Raw genomic sequence first — 23,762 nt, forward strand, 5'->3', positions numbered from 1 at the left:
TTGCAGCCATGGGTGAATGCTTTGAGCAGCATGCAAATTGCTGCTACTGCTGGGCGTAAGAGCTGGTCTGCTAACTCCTCCAACCAATCAGGTGGTGTAGCCAATCAGGCAGCCTGCTACAGCCAATCTGCACTTGTTATGTTGCCTGGAGACTGCATTTGCTGCAGGGCCTGATTTCTGGCAACATGTAAAAAATAATAACCGGTGCATTAAAGAAACTTTTTTCAGGGGAAAAAATGTTATTGGTGAAAGGTCATTTAAGTGACCCAGCTAAGCAAGTTTAAATCCTTCCATCTGTGTGTAACAAGCAGCTGCTAACAATCTTTTGACTAGCACAATTGGGTAGTGGTCCATGACTTGTGCTCCTAGGCACTATGGTAATACAAATAATAATAAATAATACATGTTTGGATCTTATTGATGCTGGGAGGATGATCAGAGAAGTCAGCTTGAAAAAAAAGGATATACTTTTCCCTGCTGTGACTGACATTTCTAAGATCTTTAAACCTGAATCCAATCAAAAATATATTTTATTCTCACTTTACAAGCTGCTTTCAAACAGTGCTACAAAAGTAGAAGAATGGAACGTATGGTGAAGTCTGGTTCAGGCAGTTGGATCTGATGGTGGACCATTGCTTACATTTTCATGGGAATCATGTAGCCAAAAGCTAAGATTTTTAAATCCCATTTTGTGATATATTCTATCTACCCTTTGTGTACAACCTTAACTCAACCTCCTTGTGAACACAACTCTGTTTTTAATTACATGGTCATGTACTACATGGCAAATGCATCACTTTCCCAACTGTGAAGCACCTAATGTATATCTGAGAGGAGTTTCTCATTGCACAACTTACAAAGTGTTAATTAAATCACTCTCAACCCTATTGCCACTTATGGAGTGGTTAGGAGCCCTTTCCTCTGCTGCAGGTGTCCCTGCCAATTCACAGCAATATAAGAACATAAGAACGGCCGTACTGGGACAGACCAAAGGTCCATCTAGGCCAGTATCCTGTCTACCAACAGTGACCAATGCCAGGTTCCCCAGAGGGAGTGGACCTAACAGGCAATGATCAAGTGTTCTCTCTCCTGCCAACCATCTCCATCCTCTGACAGACAGAGGCTAGGGACACCATTCCTTACCCATCCTGGCTAATAGCCATTAATGGACTTAACCACCATGAATTTATCCAGTTCTCTTTTAAACGCTGTTATAGTGCTAGCCTTCACAACCTCCTCAGGTAAGGAGTTCCACAAGTTGACTGTGTGCTGCATGAAGAAGAACTTCCTTGTATTTGTTTTAAACCTGCTGCCTATTAATTTCATTTGGTGACCCCTAGTTCTTATATTATGGGAATAAGTAAATAACTTTTCCTTATCCACTTTCTCCACATCACTCAAGATTTTATATACCTCTATCATATCCCCCCTTAGTCTCCTCTTTTCGAAGCTGAAGAAACCTAGACTCTTTAATCTCTCCTCATATGGGACCCATTCCAAACCCCTAATCATTTTAGTTGTCCTTCTCTGAACCTTTTCTAGTGCCAGTATATCTTTTTCGAGATGAGGAGACCACATCTGTATGCAGAATTCGAGATGTGGGCATACCATCGATTTATATAAGGGCGATAATATATTCTCAGTCTTATTCTCTATCCCCTTTTTAATGATTCCTAACATCCTGTTTGCTTTTTTGACCGCTTCTGCACACTGTGTGGACATCTTCAGAGAACTATCCACGATGACTCCAAGATCTTTTTCCTGACTTGTTGTAGCTAAATTAGCCCCCATCATATTGTATGTAAGGTTGGGGTTATTTTTTCCAATGTGCATTACTTTTTTTTTTTTTTGCCTCTGTCTTCACGAACAAGGTCAGCTCTCAGACTGCTGCACAATATGGGGAGAAGGTGACCAGCCCTCTGTGGAGAAAGAAGTGGTTCAGGACTATTTAGAAAAACTGGACGTGCACAAGTCCATGGGGCCGGATGCACTGCATCCGAGGATGCTAAAGGAGTTGGCGGATGAGATTGCAGAGCCATTAGCCATTATTTTTGAAAACTCATGGTGGTCGGGGGAGGTCCCGGATGACTGGAAAAAGGCTAATGTAGTGCCCATCTTTTAAAAAGGGAAGGAGGAGGATCCGGGGAACTACAGGCCAGTCAGCCTCACCTCAGTCCCTGGAAAAATCATGGAGCAGGTCCTCAAGGAATCAATTATGAAACACTTAGAGGAGAGGAAAGTGATCAGGAACAGTCAGCATGGATTCACCAAGGGGAAGTCGTGCCTGACTAACCTAATTGCCTTCTATGATGAGATAACTGGCTCTGTGGATGAGGGGAAAGCAGTGGATGTGTTATTCCTTGACTTTAGCAAAGCTTTTGATACAGTCTCCCACAGTATTCTTGCCGCCAAGTTAAAGAAGTATGGGCTGGATGAATGGACTGTAAGGTGGATAGAAAGCTGGCTAGATCGTCGGGCTCAACGGGTAGTGATCAATGGCTCCATGTCTAGTTGGCAGCCGGTTTCAAGCGGAGTGCCTCAAGGGTCGGTCCTGGGGCCGGTTTTGTTTAATATCTTTATTAATGATCTGGAGGATGGTGTGGACTGCACTCTCAGCAAGTTTAGAGATGACACTAAACTAGGAGGCGTGGTAGATACACTAGAGGGTAGGTATTGGATACAGAGGGACTTAGACAAATTACAGGATTGGGCCAAAAAAAACCTGATGAGGTTCAACAAGGACAAGTGCAGAGTCCTGCAGTTAGAACAGAAGAATCCCATGCAATGCTACAGACTAGGGACCGAGTGGCTAGGCAGCAGTTCTGCAGAAAAGGACTTAGGGGTCACAGTGGACGAGAAGCTGGATTTGAGTCAACAGTGTGCTCTTGTTGCCAAGAAGGCTAACGGCATTTTGGGATGTATAAGTAGGTGCATTGCCAGCAGATCGAGGAATGCTTTATTCGACATTGGTGAGGCCTCATCTGGAGTACTGTGTCCAGTTTTGGTCCCCACACTACAAGAAGGATGTGGAAAAATGGGAAAGAGTCCAGCGGAGGGCAACAAAAATGATTAGGGGTCTGGAGCACATGACTTATGAGGAGAGGCTGAGGGAACTGGGATTGTTTAGTCTGCAGAAGAGAAGAAGGAGGGGGATTTGATAGCAGCCTTCAACTACCTGAAGGGGGGTTCCAAAGAGGATGGAGCTCGGCTGTTCTCAGTGGTGGCAGATGATAGAACAAGGAGCAATGGTCTCAAGTTGCAGTGGGGGAGGTCCAGGTTGGATATTAGGAAACACTATTTCACTAGGAGGGTGGTGAAGCACTGGAATGCGTTACCTAGGGAGGTGGTGGAGTCTCCTTCCTTGGAGGTTTTTAAGGCCCAGCTTGACAAAGCACTGGCTGGGATGATTTAGTTGGGAATTGGTCCTGCTTTGAGCAGGGGGTTGGACTAGATGACCTCTTGAGGTCCCTTCCAACCCTGATATTCTATGATTCTACTTTACATTTATCTACATTAAATTTCATTTGCCATTTTGTTGCCCAATCACTTAGTTTTATGAGCTCTTTTTGAAGTTCGTCACAGTCTGCTTTGGTCTTAACTATCTTGAGCAGTTTAGTATCATCTGCAAACTTTGCCACCTCACTGTTTACCTCTTTCTCCAGATCATTTATGAATAAATTGAATAGGATTGGTCCAAGGACTGACCCTTGGGGAAAACCACTAGTTACTCCTTTCCATTCTGAGAATTTACCATTAATTCCTACCCTTTGTTCCCTGTCTTTTAACCAGTTTTCAATCCATGAAAGGACCTTCCCTTTTATCCCATGACAGCTTAATTTACGTAAGAGCCTTTGGTGAGGGACGTAGTCAAAGGCTTTCTGGAAATCTAAGTACACTATGTCCACTGGATCCCCCTTGTCCACATGTTTGTTGACCCTTTCAAAGAACTCCAATAGATTAGTAAGACACGATTTCCCTTTATAGAAACTATGTTGACTATTGCTCAACAGTTTATGTTTTTCTATGTGTCTGACAATTTTATTCTTTACTATTGTTTTGACTAATTTGCCCGGTACCGACGTTAGACTTACTGGTCTGTAACTACCGGGATCACCTCTAGAGCCCTTTTTAAATATTGGTGTTACATTAGCTAACTTCCAGTCATTGGGTACAGAAGACAATTTAAAGGACAGGTTACAAACCTTAGTTAATAGTTCCGCAACTTCACATTTGAGTTCTTTCAGAACTCTTGGGTGAATGCCATCTGGTCCTGGTGACTTGTTAATGTTAAGTTTATCAATTAATTCCAAAAGCTCCTCTAGTGACACTTCAATCTGTGACAGTTCTTCAGATTTGTCGCCTACACAGGACAGTTCGGGTTTGGGAATCTCCCTAACATCCTCAGCCGTGAAGACTGAAGCAAAGCATCCATTTAGTTTCTCCGCAATGACTTTATCATCTTTAAGCGCTCCTTTTGTATCTCGATCATCAAGGGGCCCCACTGGTTATTTAGCAGGCTTCCTGCTTCTGATGTACTTAAAAAACATTTTATTACCTTTGGAGTTTTTGACTAGCTGTTCTTCAAACTCCTCTTTAGCTTTTCTTATTACATTCTTGCACTTAATTTGGCAGTGTTTATGCTCCTTTCTGTTTGCCTCACTAGGATTTGACTTCCACTTTTAAAAGAAGTCTTTATCTCTCACTGCTTTTTTTACATGTTTGTTAAGCCACGGTGGCTTTTTTTTTAGTTCTTTTACTGTGTTTCTCAATTTGGAGTATACATTGAAGTTGGGCCTCTATTATGGTGTCTTTAAAAAGTACCCATGCAGCTTGCAGGGATTTCACTTTAGTAACTGTACTTTTTAACTTCTGTTTAACTAACCCCCTCATTTTTGCATAGTTCCCCCTTTTGAAATTAAATGCCCCAGTGTTGGGCTGTTGAGATGTTCTTCCCACCACAGGGATGTTGAATACTATTGTATTATGGTCACTATTTCCAAGTGGTCCTGTTATAATTACCTCTTGGACCAGCTCCTGTGCTCCACTCAGGACTAAATCTAGAGTTGCCTCTCCCCTTGTGGGTGCCCATACCAGCTGCTCCATGAAGCAGTCATTTAAAGTATCGAGAAATTTTATCTCTGCATTTCGTCCTGAAGTGAAATGTTCCCAGTCAATATGGGGATAATTGAAATCCCCCACTATTATTGAGTTCTTAATTTTGATAGCCTCTCTAATTTTCCTTAGCATTTCATCATCACTATCACTGTCCTGGTCAGGTGGTCGATAATGGATCCCTAATGTTACATTCTTATTAGAGCATGAAATTTCTATCCATAGAGAGTCTATAGAACATGTGGATTCACTTAAGATTTTTACTTCATTTGATTCTACATTTTCTTTCACATATAGTGCCTCTCCCCCTCCTGCACGACCTGTTCTGTCCTTCCGATATATTTTGTACCCCGGAATGATTGTGTCCCACTGATTGCTCTTAGTCCACCAGGTTTCTGTGATGCCTATTATATCAATATCCTCCTTTATCACAAGGCACTCTAGTTCACCCATCTTATTATTTAGACTTCTAGCATTTGTGTACAAGCACTTTAAAAACTTGTCACTGTTTATTTGTTTGCCCTTTTCTGATGTGTCAGATTCTTTTTTATGTGAATGTTTATCATCTGATCTGGCCCTTACATTATCCTCTTCCATCCTCTGCTCCTGACTATAACCTGGAGATTCTCTTTCGTTAAGACTCTCCCTGAAGAGAAGTCTCTGTCCGATCCACATGGTCCTCTGCAGCAGTTGCCTTTCCCCCATCTCCTAGTTTAAAAACTGCTCTACAACCTTTTTAATGTTTAGTGCCAGCAGTCTGGTTCCACTTTGGTTTAGGTGAAACCCATCTCTCCTGTATAGGCTCCCCCCATCCCAAAGTTTCCCCAGTTCCTAATGAATGTAAACCCTCTCTACACCATCGTCTTATCCGTGCATTGAGACTCTGAAGCTCTGCCTGCCTACCTGGCCCTGCACGTGGAACTGGGAGCATTTCTGAGAATGCCACCATAGAGGTCCTGGATTTCGGTCTCTTCCCTAGCAGCCTAAATTTGGCCTCCAGGACATCTCTCCTACCCTTCCCTATGTCATTGGTACCACGACCACTGGCTCCTCCCCATATCCATCACTTCATTTTTTATCTATATAGTTAAGTTAGCTACTCACACTTGTGCAGCGCATCCTTCCTTAACTGCACATTTTATTAAGTTAGTCAAAAAGTCTACTTTGATCAGTATAAAATTTTCAGGGGCTCAGTTAAATGAAGATCAATTTCTCTATCGTACGAAGTAAAGGAATTTCTCCTCAGTGAGGACACACACATCCCATAGTGATGGATGTATAGAACCTGAATAGAAGAGAATTCCATGAAAATTTCCACTGACCTTTAGCCCTTTTAGCTGTAGAACTATTTTGAAAAGTGATGGCAAGAGTTTTTTTATATAATGCAACACTTATATTTTTCAGACTTTTCTCAGACTCAGAAATGATTGAGCTGAGTTTGTTCAAACTTGCAAAAAATAATCATTTTTAGAGCAAGGGAAACTTGGAAAATTTTAGCCTGAAACATGAGCGTTTGAGAGATAGAAAACAAGGAGTTAGAATAGAAACCATTGTGTGACCTTTACTACAGCAATTGCTGATGTTACTGTATGCTGTACTTGTGATTTCTTTTGTTCTCCTTACTGTATGTGAGGAAATCGTGTTTTTAGATGAATGCCTTCATCAGAGGCTAATATAAAAAACAAACTTCAATAACACTTAATACATTCTGTAAATATTTAGACTTGAATATATTCAATCGGATATTTGTTTTAACTACTATATGTATTTTGCCTTCTACCGTTGGTGACAGATGAAATGGGACATGTTCTTTAAGACCTAGAAGAATTGTACTCAGACTTTAACTACTGAAGAGCCAATTTATGGTTGAATAGTCAAAGAACCATTAAAAAACCGAATGTCTGTAATGTAGTAATAGCTAATATATTCTTTGAAAGACCTAAACCAATCTGAACAATGTTTTTAGTGCTGAATAAGAGAGCTGCCACTAGAATGCTGTCACCAGTTTTGAGAAGCCTGCTCTCAAATGTCACTACCACCATATCTGTGTTCCTTTAGAGGTTTCTAGCCTTTAATTCAATATTGACATTTTTCCGAGAACACCTGCTACATTTTTATTAGGACATTAATCTTTCAGGTGCACAATGTGGCTCCTGATGGAAGTATTCAGCTGAAATGATATTTTCCCCAATATACAATATGTATAACAAAAGAAATTACAACATATATCGTAGAGGCTGTGACTTCCATAGTTAACATTTCATAACAGTTTCCACTCTTACTCCATGTTTTTATTTGCTCATAACTCTCACCTTTTCCATGTTTGGTCTCTCTCCAAAAGTTATTTTTCAAGCTTGAACAAACTTGTTTGTGTTGTTTTTGAATATGTGAGGAGTGAAAAATATAAGCTTGCTGCGTTATAAATACATTTTTAACAGCTCTGCAGCTGAAAAGTCTTGTGGATAAAATTTATAATTTGGTAGGGAAATAGCCCTCATTGAGGAGAAATGCCTATGCTCCTTCAAGAAAAAAAAATGGTTTTCATTTGACTAGCTTATGACCCTTTGCAAGTTAAACAATGATCACGAACAATAGATTTTTTAACCAAAAGAAAGGCTGCATGCAACTCAGGAATCATAGGTTTACTATCTCCGGTCTAGATCACTTTTTTTCTGGACTCTCTTGTTACTTCATAATTTTGTCTGGAACTTAGATGTCAAGGTGTTAGGAATCTTATATATTGACATGATTGGAGAGAAGAAAGGAAAAAAATCCCCCTCTCGATCATGCACAAAGTAGAGTGTAGGTGTATTTTCACAGTGCATTCTGCTCTTACTTTCATGAACAGCACTTCAAATAACATGAAGAACCAGTGCAAAAAAAATCCAACAGAGTTTCAGATCTACAACATAACCAATAAATTTGAATATGCTTGGGTACATTGTGAGTGATATATAATTGTAACATATTATAAAACTCCTAACACAGTCATGTAGTTGTCATCCACAAAAAATTATGGGGCCAAATTTTGCTCTCAGTCACACAGTAACTTATGATTTCCATGGTATCGTATCCAAGTAACTTTGGATTTACAGCGGAGTAACTTCGTACAGAATTTGGTCTATTGTAAGGTAAGGAAGTGTGTTCTGCCACCACTTACTATTTCTGTTGCTGACAGTAGTAAGCCACTAAGGAAAAATGCATTTCAGATTTTAGGAATCCAATTAAACATGTGTGAATTGGGCACCATAATGAGAATGGGAGAATCCATGTGATGATACAAATAAGCAATTATATTATAAGATGATAACATAATGCTATTTGTGCATCTTGCTGAAATTTGTGCATCTTGCTGGTTTACAGTCGAAAGAATGGCTTGCAGCCATTTTGAGTTCTTCTTGGAAATTGCACAAGATTTCGTAATGCATTCACATAACATGTGTATTTCACTGCTACTAGTTTAGAGATCTGACATTTATATCAGAGTGTACCATACAGTACACATAAATTGCTGTGCTGGCGGTTGGAATACTATGGTAATGAGAGCCTGGAATTTCCATGAAAACTATTTTGGGAGTTTTGGGTAAACATTGGGAGCTGGTAATACATAGCCTTTTTTCTAAAGATGTGCGAGATTTGAATTACCTACCTTCACTAGTGAAGAAAAACAAACTAATATTTTAATTAACTGTCTGTGAATCACTTTAATATCTATGCAAGAGAAAAATGCTACACTGGCAGGATGACAGACTAGGTTACTTCTATGATTTATATGTCAGGAGTAAAATGTCAGGAGCAAACACCAAAGCTGAGTCTTTTCATGGGCACTGGGGAAAAAATATTTTAAAAGATGAAGTGTCTTGTTTACTGCAAACCTTGCTAAACAAAACCCCTCACACATCTTTCCAAATTGTACAGCTGCCATGAGGCACTGTAGTGAGTTACGATGTGTGGCATTCAGCATTATATCGCCCATGGTAGGAATACTAAAAGGCACCTACCAGAACTCATGCCAATTTCACAAGTTGGGGGGATTATCACAATAGGTGGTTCTCTCTCCCTTCCTCCCTTCTTATGTCTCTTCTTTTCTCTACTTTCCTCCCTTTCCCTTTTCATCTTCTGCTCTCTATCTTTCCTTCATCTTCCCTTTTTCTTTCTCTCCTGCTATCCTTCCCAGTTCCTCCTCCTTAGAAGGTATCCTCTGTAGACTGCAGCTACTAGAGGGTATTAGGACCACATACACACACTTGAGTAGGCTGCCAATGACTTACTATCCAGTAGAGGAGTACATCACGCTGGGACTTATCTATATAATTGTTAAATATATGGCTTTGTTAATACTAGTTAACCTTTTCTTTCTCCCCACTCAATATCCCCCTCCACAGAACTCCTTAATGCCTCCCCCATGCAAAATAAAAAACAGCACAGGCTATTTCTTCCAAAAAAGGACTATGTCTTTTTGTCATTTGATGCTTTTTTGCAGTCACAGTGGGTTTGATTGTGCTTTTGTGCAGCACAGCTGCACTAACCCAAGAGGAGGCCTGTTTAGGTAGCGTGTCTTAATGAAAAGAGAACTGGCTTCTATTCCCAGCTCTGCCACTGGCCTTGAGTGTGGCTTTGGGTAAGTGACTTCACAGCTCCATGTCTCAGTTTCCCAATTTGTAAAATGGGGATAATGATACTGACCTCTCTTGTAAAGCACTTTGAGATCTACTGATGAAAATGCTATGTAAGTTAATAAATAATAATACTATTAGCTAATAAACTGCTCCCCTCTTGCCCATTTTTCTAAAGCAGTTTACTTCCTCCCTGCAGCTAGTCTGTCTAGCATGTAGGAAGGGTGGTACCAAGGCTTCTCCCATTGCCATCCCATTTTGTCCCATTCCAAAAACATACTTGCAGAGGAGGGTATCAAGTGACTAGCCCATGCCCTCTTCACTGTGATGGAGACACAATCTGAGCAGCCCTTACTTGGTTGAACAGGAGAGTAAATAGGTTTTAGTTGCCCTAACATTCTTGCATGGTCAAATAAGGGCTATGACAATATATGGGGTACATCAATGGACACAACTAGTTGACCAGTTCTTTGCATTTACAATCTAGTATAGGATTTGTGTTCCTATTCATATATTGTTGTTCATGGAGAGATGTTCAGATACCCTGGTAATGAGTGTAGTAGAAGAACCTAAAGAGATTAAAATAGTACAGAATGGCCATAAAAATAGTTTTTTTATTAGCACAGAAATCTCCCACACCAAGGAGAAAAAGTCTTTCCAAATCAAGCAGAACTGTATTTGTTTGTTTGTTTCTTTTTGTCTTACCTCCCTAAGAGGATCATTGAGCTCATTGAGAATGTTGTCCTCATCAAAGATCTTGCCTTGGTAACGGTGTTCGTAATAATCGTGGATCTTTTGGCGCATGTCACCGGGTAACTTGTGAAATGACATGTATTGTTCCACTTGTTTGTACTAAAAAAAAAAGAAAAATGAAGAAGAAAGTCAATAAAAGATCAGTCCATTACTCTTTTACAATCTAAAGCCATCTAAAGTGCCTGTAAAATGAAACCTAAATAATGCAGTTGCTTAAAGAAAAGGAAATGCAATGTTGAAAAGCTTCTATCATACAAAGAAACACAGTGTACCCATGGAAGACAGATGACAGCACATTGATTGAAGTTGGTTCCAAACACTGACAATTGATATAATGTTATTTATAAAACATATGGGTTAACAAAGAACCTGGTATTTTCAAAAAAGGCAAGTCAGAAAAAAGAACAATTGAGCCATATGAAGAGTTGTTTAATGTAAAAACAGTCATAAAACAAATAAATTATCCTTCTAAATGATCAGGTTAAACAAATCTGAATGATAACTGCTTAACAAATGAAAATTCTAAACAACAAACACAGTGTAGCCATTTGGTGATTCATCTATAATAAGGTTTGTTTTCAAAAAGGTATTAAAACAAAGGTCAGTCTAAAGGAAGGTCATTGACACCAGATATAAGGTCAGATATCCAGATATAAGATATAAAGTAAGCAGCATATATGCTGACATGGTGTCCTCTATTGCACCAATTATGGAGATGGATAACTTTCCATTCATGATGTGTACACATGAACTGTGATTTGTAAGGAGTGTTGTATGTACTTTATTAAGAGAATTTTTTTATATACCGTAAATGTGCCCAATAACTTAAATAACTTATAGTGTTAAGGTTATACTGGTGGCAATGCAATCACTAAAATCAAAGAAATCAACAGTTAAGATATTAACATCCACACCAGCCTCAATGCCTTGTTATCCAAACATTACAAAACCCAAATGCACTCTCAGAATCCTCACGCCTACACCAAACTCCCTTTACTTTCCAACTTCAATGAACACATAGAACTCCTAAGTCACCTTAATTTCCAACTCAGTAAGATAGCTTCATTTACCAACAAGTGTAACTGGAAAAAATTCGGTATATTGTGTTATTTCTGCCTCTTTAATCCTGAGGTTGGAGTTAAAGTTGTGCAATTTGAGGAGCTGGATGTGTTTAAATAAATAAACATCAAAAAGGACTTTCCTGTGGAATGTAGTACGGATTTAGAGGAATGGAGGGTGGGACTTGGAACTGGAATGTATGCTTGGAATTAGAGCCATGGAACTAAAAGATAAGTAACCTACCTTCCGTAATCAGAGCTCTTAGCGATGTGTCATCCCTATCTGTAGTCTACTGTTGGGTATGCATGCATTCTATGTGCCCGAGACCAGAAGACTTGTGCTAGTAATTTCCATTGGTCTGTGCCCATGTTCTTCCTTTCCTCATGCTCTGAACCTCATGCTCTACTGTGCATAAATTCTACAATATGAAGCAGAGGGGAAGGAGGATGGTTACTGGAACACAGACACGGATCACACAACTCAAAGAACTCTGGTTCTGGAACTTAGGTAACCTCTGTTTCTTCACGTGCTGGTCCCGATGTGGGTGACTGACAAGAAGCACTCAAGAAGGGGGAGGGGGAGTCTGAGGGCCTCAGCGGTATTGAAGATTGTAGGACCACTGATCCAAAGGACACATTAGCTGAGGAGATGCGTACCAGTGCGTAGTGTTTTGTGAAGGTCTGAATGGAACTCCAGGTGGCCGCTTTACATATGTCAATGAATGGAACTTCCCAAAGTGAAGCTACTGAAGCAGCCTTTGCTCTGGTTTAATAGGTCTTCACTTTGTGTGGTGGAGCATCAGATAACTGGTAACAGAGTAAAATACAGCCCCAAATCCACTTGGACAGTATTTGAAGAGATATCATTTGCCCTTTCATGCATTCCACAATGGTAACAAATAGCTTCAGTGATTTCCTGAAGGGATTTTTCTTTGAAGATAGAACACGAATGTCCAATGCACATCCAGGGTATGGAAAGTCTGGTCCACATTGGTGATATGAGGTTTAAGAAAAAATACAGGTAAGTGTATAGTCTAATTTATGTGGAGGTCCAATATTACTTTGGGGATGAATTTAGGGCACAGTTTCAAGGAAACTTTATAGAATATGGTATAGGGTGGATTGGCCAGAAGAGCCCAAGTTTGTCTACCAATCAAGCTAAAGCGATGGCCGGCAGGAAGGCAACCTACCCAGATCAATGGGATAGTGAGTATGCCACTAGTGGTTAAAATAGTGGCTTAGTTTGTGTTGAAACGATCAAATTAAGATCCCAAGAAGGACTGAATCTAATCATTTATAAGAAGGTTCTGAGTAAACCATTCAGAAACTACACACTAATTGGGTGCATCTTCAAGGTAAGCAGATAGTCGAGAATAGTGGGAACGTCCATCTCCTCTGGGAAAATTTGGTTAGTCCAAACAGAGAATCTTTTCTACTTGGCTAAGTAACACTGCTTGGTGGATTCTTCCTCGTGTTGCTCAGGATGGCTTTAACAACTGCTGAATCTTTCTGCTCTGGGTTTGACAGTCATACAGATACCAGGCTGTGAGGTGAAAAGGCTCCAGATTCATATGCCTGATCTTGCCCTTGTCCTGCATCAGAAGGTATGAGGAAGATGAGATGCTGATCTGTTGACAGGATGACAGATGGAGAAGAATGGGAAACCACAATTATTTTGGCTATCTGGGAGCATTGAGGTTGATCATTGCTGTGTCCTGTTAGATTCTCTGGAGAACTCGATGTAAGGGTAGGGTGGGAGGGAAAGGTAGACATAAAATTTTCCATCCCTGGAAGTAGAAGGGTATCTTATTTGGAGTTCTGACTTTGTGTCCCTTTGAGCAGCACATAGTGCATTTTTTTCTTGTCTTGTGACACAGAAATTCAAAGACAGGTATCCCCATAGCTGGAATATATCTTTTATCACTGAGTTGTGGATCTCCTATTCATGTTCTGTCAAGAAGCATCCGCTGAGACTATCTACCAGAGTGCCATGTATTCCTGGAAGATGTACTGCTAACATGATAATCTGATGATGACTATAACAATTCCACAGGGGGACCCGCCTCCTTATAAGAACATAAGAATGGCCATACTGGGTCAGACCAAAGGTTCATCTAGCCTAGCATCCTGTCTTCCGACAGTGGCCAATGTCAGGTGCCAGAGGGAATGAACAGAACAGGTAATCATCAAGTGATCCATTCTCTGTTGTTCATTCCCAGCCTCTGGGAAACAGAGGCTAGGGACACCATCCCTGCCCATCCTGGCTAAAAACCACTGATGGACCTATCCTCCATGAATTTATCTAGTTCTTTTTTGAAACCTAGTCTTGGCCTTCAAACATCCTCTGACAAAGAATTCCACAGGTTGACTGTGTGTTGTGTGAAGAAATATTTCCTTTTGTTTGTTTTAAACATGTTATAAAGAGTAGCGAGATAGATCTTTCTTCCCCTTGTTCATTGAGGTAGAATATAGTTGTCATAATATCTGTCATCATGGAAGTGGATGAATGGTAAAGCACTTACCACTTCCAACTGCTCTCAGCTCCAGAACAGTTATATGCATCTTGCTCTCATGAGGAGTCCACATTCCCTGAACTGTTTCTGTGTCCAGATGAGCACCCCAACCCATAAGTGCTTCTGTGAGTTATGTTTTTTGAGGAGGTGCCAGAGCAAAAGGAATTCCTATGCACACCTGTTCCCTGTCCTATCATCAAGCTAGAAAGTTTTGTACCCTGGGAGGGAGCATAACTAACTTGTGTATATTGTGCCTACTGTTTGAAGGCAGGTTTGTAGACAATGAAGGTGGAGCCTCACAAACAGTGTCACATAAGTGCACAGCGGGATGAGGCATGCCTGAACCAATGTTTGTGGGTTCCTTCTGAGTTGATGACTAGGAATGTTTCTCAACTGAAATCTGTCCATAGAGAGGTAAGCTCTGGCTCTGAGTCTGGAGTTGCTCCAATAAATTCTATGGGCTGTGTTGGAACTAAAGTGGATTTTTCTATGTTCACATACATTTGTAGCTAAAAGACTGTGCAGCGATGAGGTTGATGTCACTACTTCCCAATGAGATTTCCTTATCAGAAGCCAATGGTCTAGAGATGGAAAGAATATCAAACTGTGGCACTGCACGTGTGCTGCCACTACTGAAAAAACCTTTATAAATACTCTGGGCACTGTTGCCAGTCCAAAAGGAGGCACCCTGTATTAACTGTGATTCTCATCTATCATGAACCTCAGGAGCCTCCTGTGGGAGGGGAGGATTTCTATATGAAAATAGGCATCCTTCATGTTGAGAGCCATGAATCATTAGTTTAGATTTATGGATATCATAGTCAATACCAGGGTAACCATCCTGAATCTTACTCTTTGGTTAAAGACATTGGGCACCAGAAGTCTAAGATGGGTCTCCATCCTTCTTTTTTCTTGGAGATCAGCAAGTATTTGGAATAAAATCCCTTTCCCCAGTGCTGACGTGATAACAGCTCTGTGACCCCTATTGGAGTAGGGAGTGCACTTCTTGCAAGAGTATCTTCTTGTGGGAGTGGGCCACTGAAAACAGACAGGGAAGAAGGTTTTGAAGGAGGAGGGGAGAGGAACTCTATGGCATAACTGAAGTGGAAGACATTGAGAATGCATTTGTCTGCCATCTATGGGAGAAAATGGGCTAGTCGGACACCAAATCAAATTTTGGATATGGACGGACATTTCAACTGGGTTGGTTCTTAGCTCTCAAAGTTCCTGTCAAAAGTATGTATTGACAGGTGATTCCAGTTGGAAAGAGGAAAAAGGAGGTGCACTATGTTTGTTGCACTGCACCCTCTGTTGATTTCATGGCAGTTCATATGTTCTATGGTGATAGAAGGGCTGTGATATTGTCTAGCCGTAATAGGTTGTCTGATGTACTACTTCTTGAATGCTGGTTCTATATACCTAGGGAACAGAGGATTACCCTTGAGTTCCTTAATGAGTGCAATGACTCACCAGTGTTCTATCTAAACAAGTTGTCTCCCGCAAAGAGCAAATCCTCCACAGCGAACTTCCCTGGGAAAACCCAAGGAATTAAGGCAGGATTCCCAGTGCATCACAATGGCAGTTTCCATCAATATAGAGGCTGCATCTATAGTTGTTTGAAAAGAAGACCTGGATACCAGCCTACCGTCTTCCAACTGAGCCTGGAATTGTGCTCAGTCTACCTGAGGGAGCTAGTTCCTGAATTCCACAAATTTGAAGTAGTGAAAAAAAATCATACTCTGCAAATAGCACCTGATAATTCGCTATTCAGAATTGGCAGCTGGTAAATGTGAACACTTTTCACCCTAGGAGATCTAAGCATTTAGCCTTCTGATCAGCAAGGGTAGATCAGACATGTTGTCGTCTATTCCTTTTTGTAATAGCTTGAATAATCAGGGAGTTTGGGGGAGGATATGGGAACAGAAACTCTGCTCCATTGGCTGGAACAAAGTACCTCCTTTCTGCCCTCTTAGAAGTAGGTGTGCATGTGGCTGGGGCACGCCACACCACCTTAGGCAGCTCTAGGATAGCCTCATTGACCTGGAGCATTACTCTAACAGAGCCCCAACTTAAAAATTTCCAAGACTTCGTGAGATGACTCTTGGACTTCCTCCAAGGGAATCTGGAGGGCATCAGCAATCTTTCTGAACAATTGCTGGAACTGCTTGCGATCGTTCAGTGGAGACAAGGCTGGGGCAACTGCCTTGTCAGGAGAGGAAGACGACATGCCCGATGGGACTGGAGGTGCTGCTGAATCAGGTTTTTCCTTGGCCATGGGCTCTGAGAGGAGTTCAGGCTGGGCCCTCAGAGAAGGATGGTGTGCATTTTGATGCAACTGTACACATTCTGGATAAGCACATACAGGTCACACAATACCCAGTAAGGTCATGGGCTGAGAAGCCCACATAGGGTACCAGTCCCCGGGGGAATACCCCATCTTACAAGTTCCTGGTGGACCCCAGGAAATTCTGGATGCTCTGTCAGGGCTGATATCTCTCAGTGGAGGTGATAATAGTCCTTCTCCCATAACAGAATCACCCAATGAGGAGAATGTTGGCTCCAACACCAGAAGTGGTTCCATCAAAACCTCTAATGAAGAAATACCCCAACTTACAGAGGGGATGTGAGATCAATTTCTCTCATAATATACAACCAATGGTGCCAGGAACTCTCTTGTAAGCACCAGGTCAGATAGGAGGGGAGATTCCAGATCCAGCAGGACGGTGTTATTCTTCAAAGTGGTGTATTTGTCACCCACCACCAGGGCTTGAAGAGTCTCATGCCTGTGTACCTTTGGTGCAGCGTGGAAGTGCGTTTCAGTGCCGACGATATATGGAGTGCTTCTATGTCCTTAGCGGGTATCAGAGTTTGTACTGGTCCTAGGTACATGCTTCTTTTTATTTGATCCCAATGTGGAGGGGCTCTTAGTCTTCAAAATCTGTGAGTCAAGACCATGATCCATTTGGCCTTTTAGCTTCCTGAACCAGATGGGAAGAATCACTCGACCTCGAGGGTGTAGGGGAATCAGCCCTTCTCTTTGAAGTGGATCTGGAGGGAGATTTTTCTCTAGGCTTTAGAGAAGGTTTCTTACCCTTGTCTTGAGCCTAAGATGAGGAGTCTTATAAGCTGGGCAGACTCCCTGTACTTCAGGCGGAGGCATTGAGAAGTATGCCACCAGTACTACCAGAAGCTTGGTTCCAACTGAGGCCTTACAGAATGCTCGATAAGGTGTTTTCTAAACCTGAATTCCGGTGTTTGTTGGGGTCGTGGCAGAAAGGAGTGCCAGATACTGCACTGGGCAGTGATATGGGCTTCTACAAGATAATAGAGGCACCTCTGGTCATCATCACTAACCGGAAGGAATGGGGCCAGGAGACTCTGTTCTTGAAGCCTGGAATCCTGAGCATAATTGGTGCCCCATACCGGGAAGGATGGGTCCAATGTGGATGTCGGGCAAGTACTCAGTAACTTGGATAACACACTTAACTAATAAGTGATTACATTTTTCGATCTACAATATTTACAATATATAATATTTACAGGTTCAATATTGAAGGAAGAGCTCGTGGACACTGGAGGTTTCCATCTTAGATAATACAGTAGTAAGAAGAAACCAGAGAGGCCGTCAGTCCACATCACACCTTATGCCCTTGGTTCAGAGCATAAGGAAAAGAAGACCGCAGGCATGGACAATGGACGCTACTGGAAAAAATCCTCTAATCTCACCTGCCTGGAGCACATGCGTATCCCACAGCGGAATACATTTGGGAGCCAGCACTCAAAGAAGAACTAGGAAGCAGGTCTAGAGATTGGGACAGCTGTAGGACCCAAGCGTCAGAGGGACTTGCATTCCCCTTTCTCAGTATATCTTGCCTCCTGACATCTCTAGGCCTTCTGCCCTGTCTGCTTCCTTGATTCCAATACTACAGACTTGCCAGCTCCTCACCCAACCCCTCGTGGATATACCTTACAGAAGAGGAAGTCCCAATGCAACAGACCTTGTAAAATGTATGAATAGGACAAGCACATGAGGTTCGCCAGATGGACCAGCTGCCATCATTGCAGAGTAACAAGCTTCACCAGTCAAGTGATTTCGCCTGCATGTCTCCCTTTCACCTTGCCCCCTCCATACCTCCAGCTTGTGGGCACTGAGTCATGGTGAGAGGGGACAGGAGATGGGGAAGCTCATAGGTTAAAAGGAGGGTGGAAACTACCTAGAACATTGCTTTCTTTATTCTGAGAGTCCATATTAAATTTTTTCTTCCTGTGTATTTTCAAGCTTAATTAGGTGATCTGAACTCTGCTTTAAATGAATAACTCAACACAGCCTTTATTGTGATGTCTCTGGCATTTCCAACTACAGTAGCACTACAATGCAATTAGAGGTACATATATCTTACATGTCCTTTCCATTAAATATGGTACAAATCTTGCCCTGCATGTGCAACTTCTACAGGTGAAACATACAAATCCATTAGAATCAATGTTTGCTTTGCAAAGGGTTACAGGATTTGATGGGTCTACGCATGCGGTGTTCTCTCCCTATATGATGTGGTGACTAGCTTTGTGAGTGGTTAACAGCTCAGCAGCATGCAGAGGATACATTAGTCTGGGTTAGCCTCTCTCTCTCTCTCTCTGCACTTCCATTCTGCAACCTTGGGGAAGGATTCCTCCCCCTTTTACTCCAAAGAAATACTCAAGCACCCGTCTGAGAGACTCAGGCTGTGTGCTCATGGTTGGTTTGCCCCATAGTAAGTGGAGCTGTAGTATTGTGTTCTGTTTGTAGCCACTTAAGATCAGTTACCCATTAAAAATATTCAGATAGAGTTATCCTACAAATCAGTTACAATTTATCTGCATACTGAAATTTTCAAATGCTATATTTGAGTAATGCTAATAAAAAATGAAATCTCAACATTTTGCACTAGTAAAAATGTATGCTAGTTTGAGATACATAGAATAGGGAGAGATTCACAGAAGACTTTCCTACACAAACAACCTTGAAGAAGAGAACATTGATACTAACATCAATTTGCCTATTCACTTTCAATAGTGCAGTTATTTGTGTTTCAGTGGGAATTTTCTCCCCTACAAATCAGCTCTACTTTCTACTTGATTCTGTGCTTAGTACATGGAAATTTTACTGAGACAGAAATTGTAAAGCTAATAATATTTTCAAGTTATATAGTACTTGTTTACCAGTGGATCTCAAAGTGCTTTTACAACATTAATTAATAAGCCTCACAAAACCCCACATGAAGTAGGTGTTATTAACCCTCATTCACAAAATGGTTATCTGAGGCACAAAGAAATTAATTAGCATGCCTCAGGTCTTTCAATGAGTCAGTGGGAGAGTTAGAAATAAAAATTATGAGTTCAGACTCAGAGTTTCTTGCACTAACCACTAGAAAACACTGCTTCCTTTGTGATGTTAGACATGTAGTATTATGAGTAGAAACTGTCTAATTTCAAATGCACTTAAAAGTGTTGCCAACTCTTGCAATTTATCATGAGTCTCATGATATTAAATGTATTTCTTAAAGTCCTACCTTATGGTGATTTTGCGACATTCTTAGCCTTCATTTTTAAAAAACTAGTAAGTTTCTAGCTCTCATGGTAGGAGAACAGCTTTAATGATTGAATCATAAAAGCTCAAAAGGCAGAAGGCAAATAAAAAGAACCCAAAATTTATTTTGTTGAAGAGTCTCATGATTTAAGCCAATTTTGTGATTTTTGGAGGCCTGATTCATAATATTTGAATGCTTAGGTTGTCACTGCTAGTTATTGGCAGTTTGACTTCAGTTCACATGTTGCTAGGAGACATCACATTCTGACCAGGAGAAAATGTGTGAAAAGGGATTAGAAAGGGAGTAGAGGGGGGAAAAACAGCAAAAAATGAAGACAGATTCTGTATGTGCTGTACAGTACACCACACAGTTGTGCCAGCCTAGATTGGTGGAAAGGTTCTTTTACTTCTAATTAATAGCATAGCCTTTTCTTTCTCTACAAAACCACGTTTCTGGTATTTTTGTTCAGCTTAATCACTATTTTAAAATATTTGTTCTCATTTATTATTAAGACTGTATGCAGCTACTGCACAGCCAACTGAAATATCCTCAGGGAAAGGAATCATTCAGTTAAATTACAGGAGAAAAGATTAATAACCTCCCATTAGTTTTGCACACCCAAAACTAGTTTGAGAAATGTTCAAACGCACTAGGCTTCCCAAGGTTTGCCCATCTCTAAGTGTGAGTTGATGACCAGTAACAGATGAATCTCCAGTGCTATGGAGTATCACTTTAAAAAGCATTGATTAATCTGATTTTACTCTCAACTCACAACATCTCCTCCCCGATGACCAACTGGCCCCTTCCAGAATTTATAAACATTCAAGTATGGCAAAGAAGTAAGGGAAAGGAAAATGGGGTATGCTCTGCCTGCTAGGCTCTGGTTAGCAACTTTAATCACACCTTGTATATTTTAGAGCCTTTTGGCAAGAGGACCTCAGAATGCAGTGTTATCCTCTGCTTTTGATCCCAAGAAGTGAAGAGCCAGGCCAGTCTGTGCTGATAGAAAGATGAAAGGACAAAAGCTACTTATCACAAATCTTTTGAAGCTAGAACAATATTCAGTTTGTTTTGGTGAAAAATTTCAGATAAGATTCAGGTGTGTCTTACTGCAGTGGCTCTCAATCTTTCCAGAGTCTGATTTATCTTGCATACCCCAAGTTTCACCTCACTTAAAAGATACTTGCTTACAAAATCAGACATAAAAATACAAAAGTATTAGCACACTATTACTGAAAAATTGCATACTTTCTCATTTTTATCATATAATTATAAAATAAATCAATTTTGTACTTACATTTCAGTGTATAGTATATTGAGCAGTATAAAGAAGTCATTGTTTGTATCAAATATAATGACTTCACTAGTACTTTTTATGTAGCCTATTGTAAAACTAGGCAAATATCTAGATGAGCTGATGTACCCCTTGGAAGACTGCTATGTACTCCAGAGGTTGAGAACCACTGTCTTATTGCACACATACTGGTTGTTCTGTCCTCAATTATTACTTCCATGCAGGAGGGAGTTAGGGAAGAAGCTGGATGTGCTGTGCATTTGTCAAGGTGCATAAATGTGAGAGGAAGGGAAGGCAGGTTTGTGAAAGAGAGCAACATAGGAGCATAGGAATTGCCACACCAGATCAAACCAGTGGTCTAGCTAGTTCAGTATCCTCTTTCTGACAGTGATAAACATCCAGTGCTTTAAAGGATGCTGTAAGAAACCTCTTGGTGGATTGTTGTAAATCAAGTGCATATGTGTGTTTGTTTTTTGTTTTGTTGATTTTCAAAACAGCTCGCCTCTCATTCCTGTATCTAAAAGCCTGCTGGCCTCTCTTGAAAATCTGACCACTTATTAGGTACCTAAATGAGAACTGTTGGATGCTGACATTTTGGAAAATCTGGCCCTTAGCACTCCATCCTGCAAGATGCTGAGCACTCTGGCCTCAGTCCAACAAAGTACACACAAAGATATGCTTAACCTGAAGAACATGCATTGCAGTCAATGGAACTACTCACATACTTTGTTAAGCACATGCTTAATTGCTTTGCTGGATCACAGTTAGAGCAATAAGCACCTTCCAGGATTGACTTGTAAGGGCCAGATTTTCCAAAATGTCAGCACCTAACTGGTATCTAATAAGTGGTCAGATTATCAAGAGATTCCAGCTCCCCATTAGTGAGAGATTAATGAGAGATGAGCTGTTTTGAAAATGCAGCCTGAATTACATGTGTTATGCACTTAGTGAAAATGAGGGTTAGATTTTCAACACTCACTAAGGCCTCCTCTAAAACTTTCCCTATGAAAACCATAAAATCATCATTAAAATTGTATTATGTTAATTTTCTTTTTAGTTTAAAAAATGCGATCCTGCTCCCTGAAATAAATTAAAATAATAAATTATGAACCCTAATGACACACATATTTTTCAGATGCCACATAATAAGTTTATATAAAATAAATCATATGTTGACAAGGAAAGAAAACCGCTATGATTAAAAAGGGGCAGAGAGAAAAATCCACAAAGAAAAAAACAGAAAGGGGCAAAATACAATTATATTTTATAACACAGTTTCCCATTTTGAAGTCAAAGCCTTATACAAAGAGAACAGTTTATACAGATATTTAGAAAAAATAAAACTCTGTCTATAACTGCCACAAGAAAAAAAAAAACACACTGAAATCATTTGTAAAACCCCTCAATGGAATGAAACAGTTTAGGTCCCTAGAACACTTATAGGCCAAATCCAGCAGTGCTCTAACATAGCCTGAAATCTGCATGCTACAAGAACAGTAAGAACCTATAACACCACTACATCATGCAGAAGATCATTACGACGGGTATATGCAACGTAGCAGGAAGGAAGGCAATTTGAGAATCAAAACGATACCGAAACTGTCACCTTGCACTACAATTCAACAAATCGGGGGCAGAATGCAGCAACAGTGACAATCACCTCAGCTGGGCTTTAAGCTTGCATAAGACCATAGAGCTTCACATTTTAGAGGCCCAATAAACTACAAGTCTAATTTAAGCTCTTTTCTTTAAATTTAAGTTTCTCTCTCTTTCCATTTGGGGTAGGGGAAAAACTTGGAAAATATAAACTGACGAGGATTGAAAGTTCAATACAGTGGTGTTTTGTGTGAGTTATTTATGTTCACCCTATAATTGACGAATGCTGCTGATTTTTGATACTGGTTGAGCTCACAGCCTTGGGTCTTTCAGTGTCTTGGAAGAACTGAGATTGATTCATAACTTTAGGTAGGTAACTTTGTCTGGAAGACAGTGTCTGAAAATCTGGCCCTTAAAAGAAGTTTAAAAAATTGCAATTCTCTTTTAAGTATATATTGGAGGTCTGGATTTATGTGCTCTTCTGGGATTGTACAATGTAACTTTAAAATAGGAGGATTGTGCTTTCATTTCTTGTGTTTAATATTAAAATAGAAAGAAAAAATATATAAAGATCACACTCCTTTGGGACTATTTATATGTGTTCTCTTGAGCAATGGTCTCAAGTTGCAGTGGGGGAGGTCCAGGTTGGATATTAGGAAACACTATTTCACTAGGAGGGTGGTGAAGAACTGGAATGCGTTACCTAGGGAGGTGGTGGAGTCTCCTTCCTTGGAGGTTTTTAAGGCCCGGCTTGACAAAACCCTGGCTGGGATGATTTAGTTGGGAATTGATCCTGCTTTGAGCAGGGAGTTGTACTAGATGACCTCTTGAGGTCCCTTCCAACCCTGATATTCTATGATTCTATGATTCTCTTGCACCGCATCAAGAACATTGGCAGTTATGAATTATATATATGATAACAAGAATAGCTGATAAGCCTCTTATCCATTATATAATGAGTGTTGATCATGTCAATACTCCAGAACAAGCATCAGTAAGTATTTGTGTATTAAAAAATATATAATCTATCTAGAGTACTACACATGTATAGCCTAAATAATAAATAAGCCAGTGGGAAAAAAACCTACTATGCAACTGCACTGTGTAAATAATGGCATTGCATCCTTAGGGATCACTTTAAAATTCAATAATTTGTTCTTGTAATTATGTTTTTTTTAGAAACCAAAAGGATGTAATACAATTTATAGGGACTAAATGGATTTAAAACAAATTTGGTTATAAAACAAAGAAAA

The 23,762-nt window shown here is 40.4% G+C and overlaps 1 protein-coding gene across 1 annotated transcript in view; it reads right to left on the reverse strand.

Annotated features, from left to right (window-relative positions):
- HCN1 (hyperpolarization activated cyclic nucleotide gated potassium channel 1) overlaps positions 1–23,762 on the reverse strand; it is a 300,393-nt gene that overhangs the window by 54,207 nt on the left and 222,424 nt on the right. The window contains exon 5 of the mRNA XM_034774682.1: positions 10,434–10,580. Within this exon, the coding sequence (XP_034630573.1) occupies positions 10,434–10,580 (147 nt within the window). The remainder of the gene's footprint in view (positions 1–10,433; positions 10,581–23,762) is intronic.

The sequence above is a fragment of the Trachemys scripta genome, chromosome 6 (assembly GCF_013100865.1).
Source record: "Trachemys scripta elegans isolate TJP31775 chromosome 6, CAS_Tse_1.0, whole genome shotgun sequence".
In the NCBI taxonomy this organism is placed as follows: Eukaryota; Metazoa; Chordata; order Testudines; family Emydidae; genus Trachemys; species Trachemys scripta.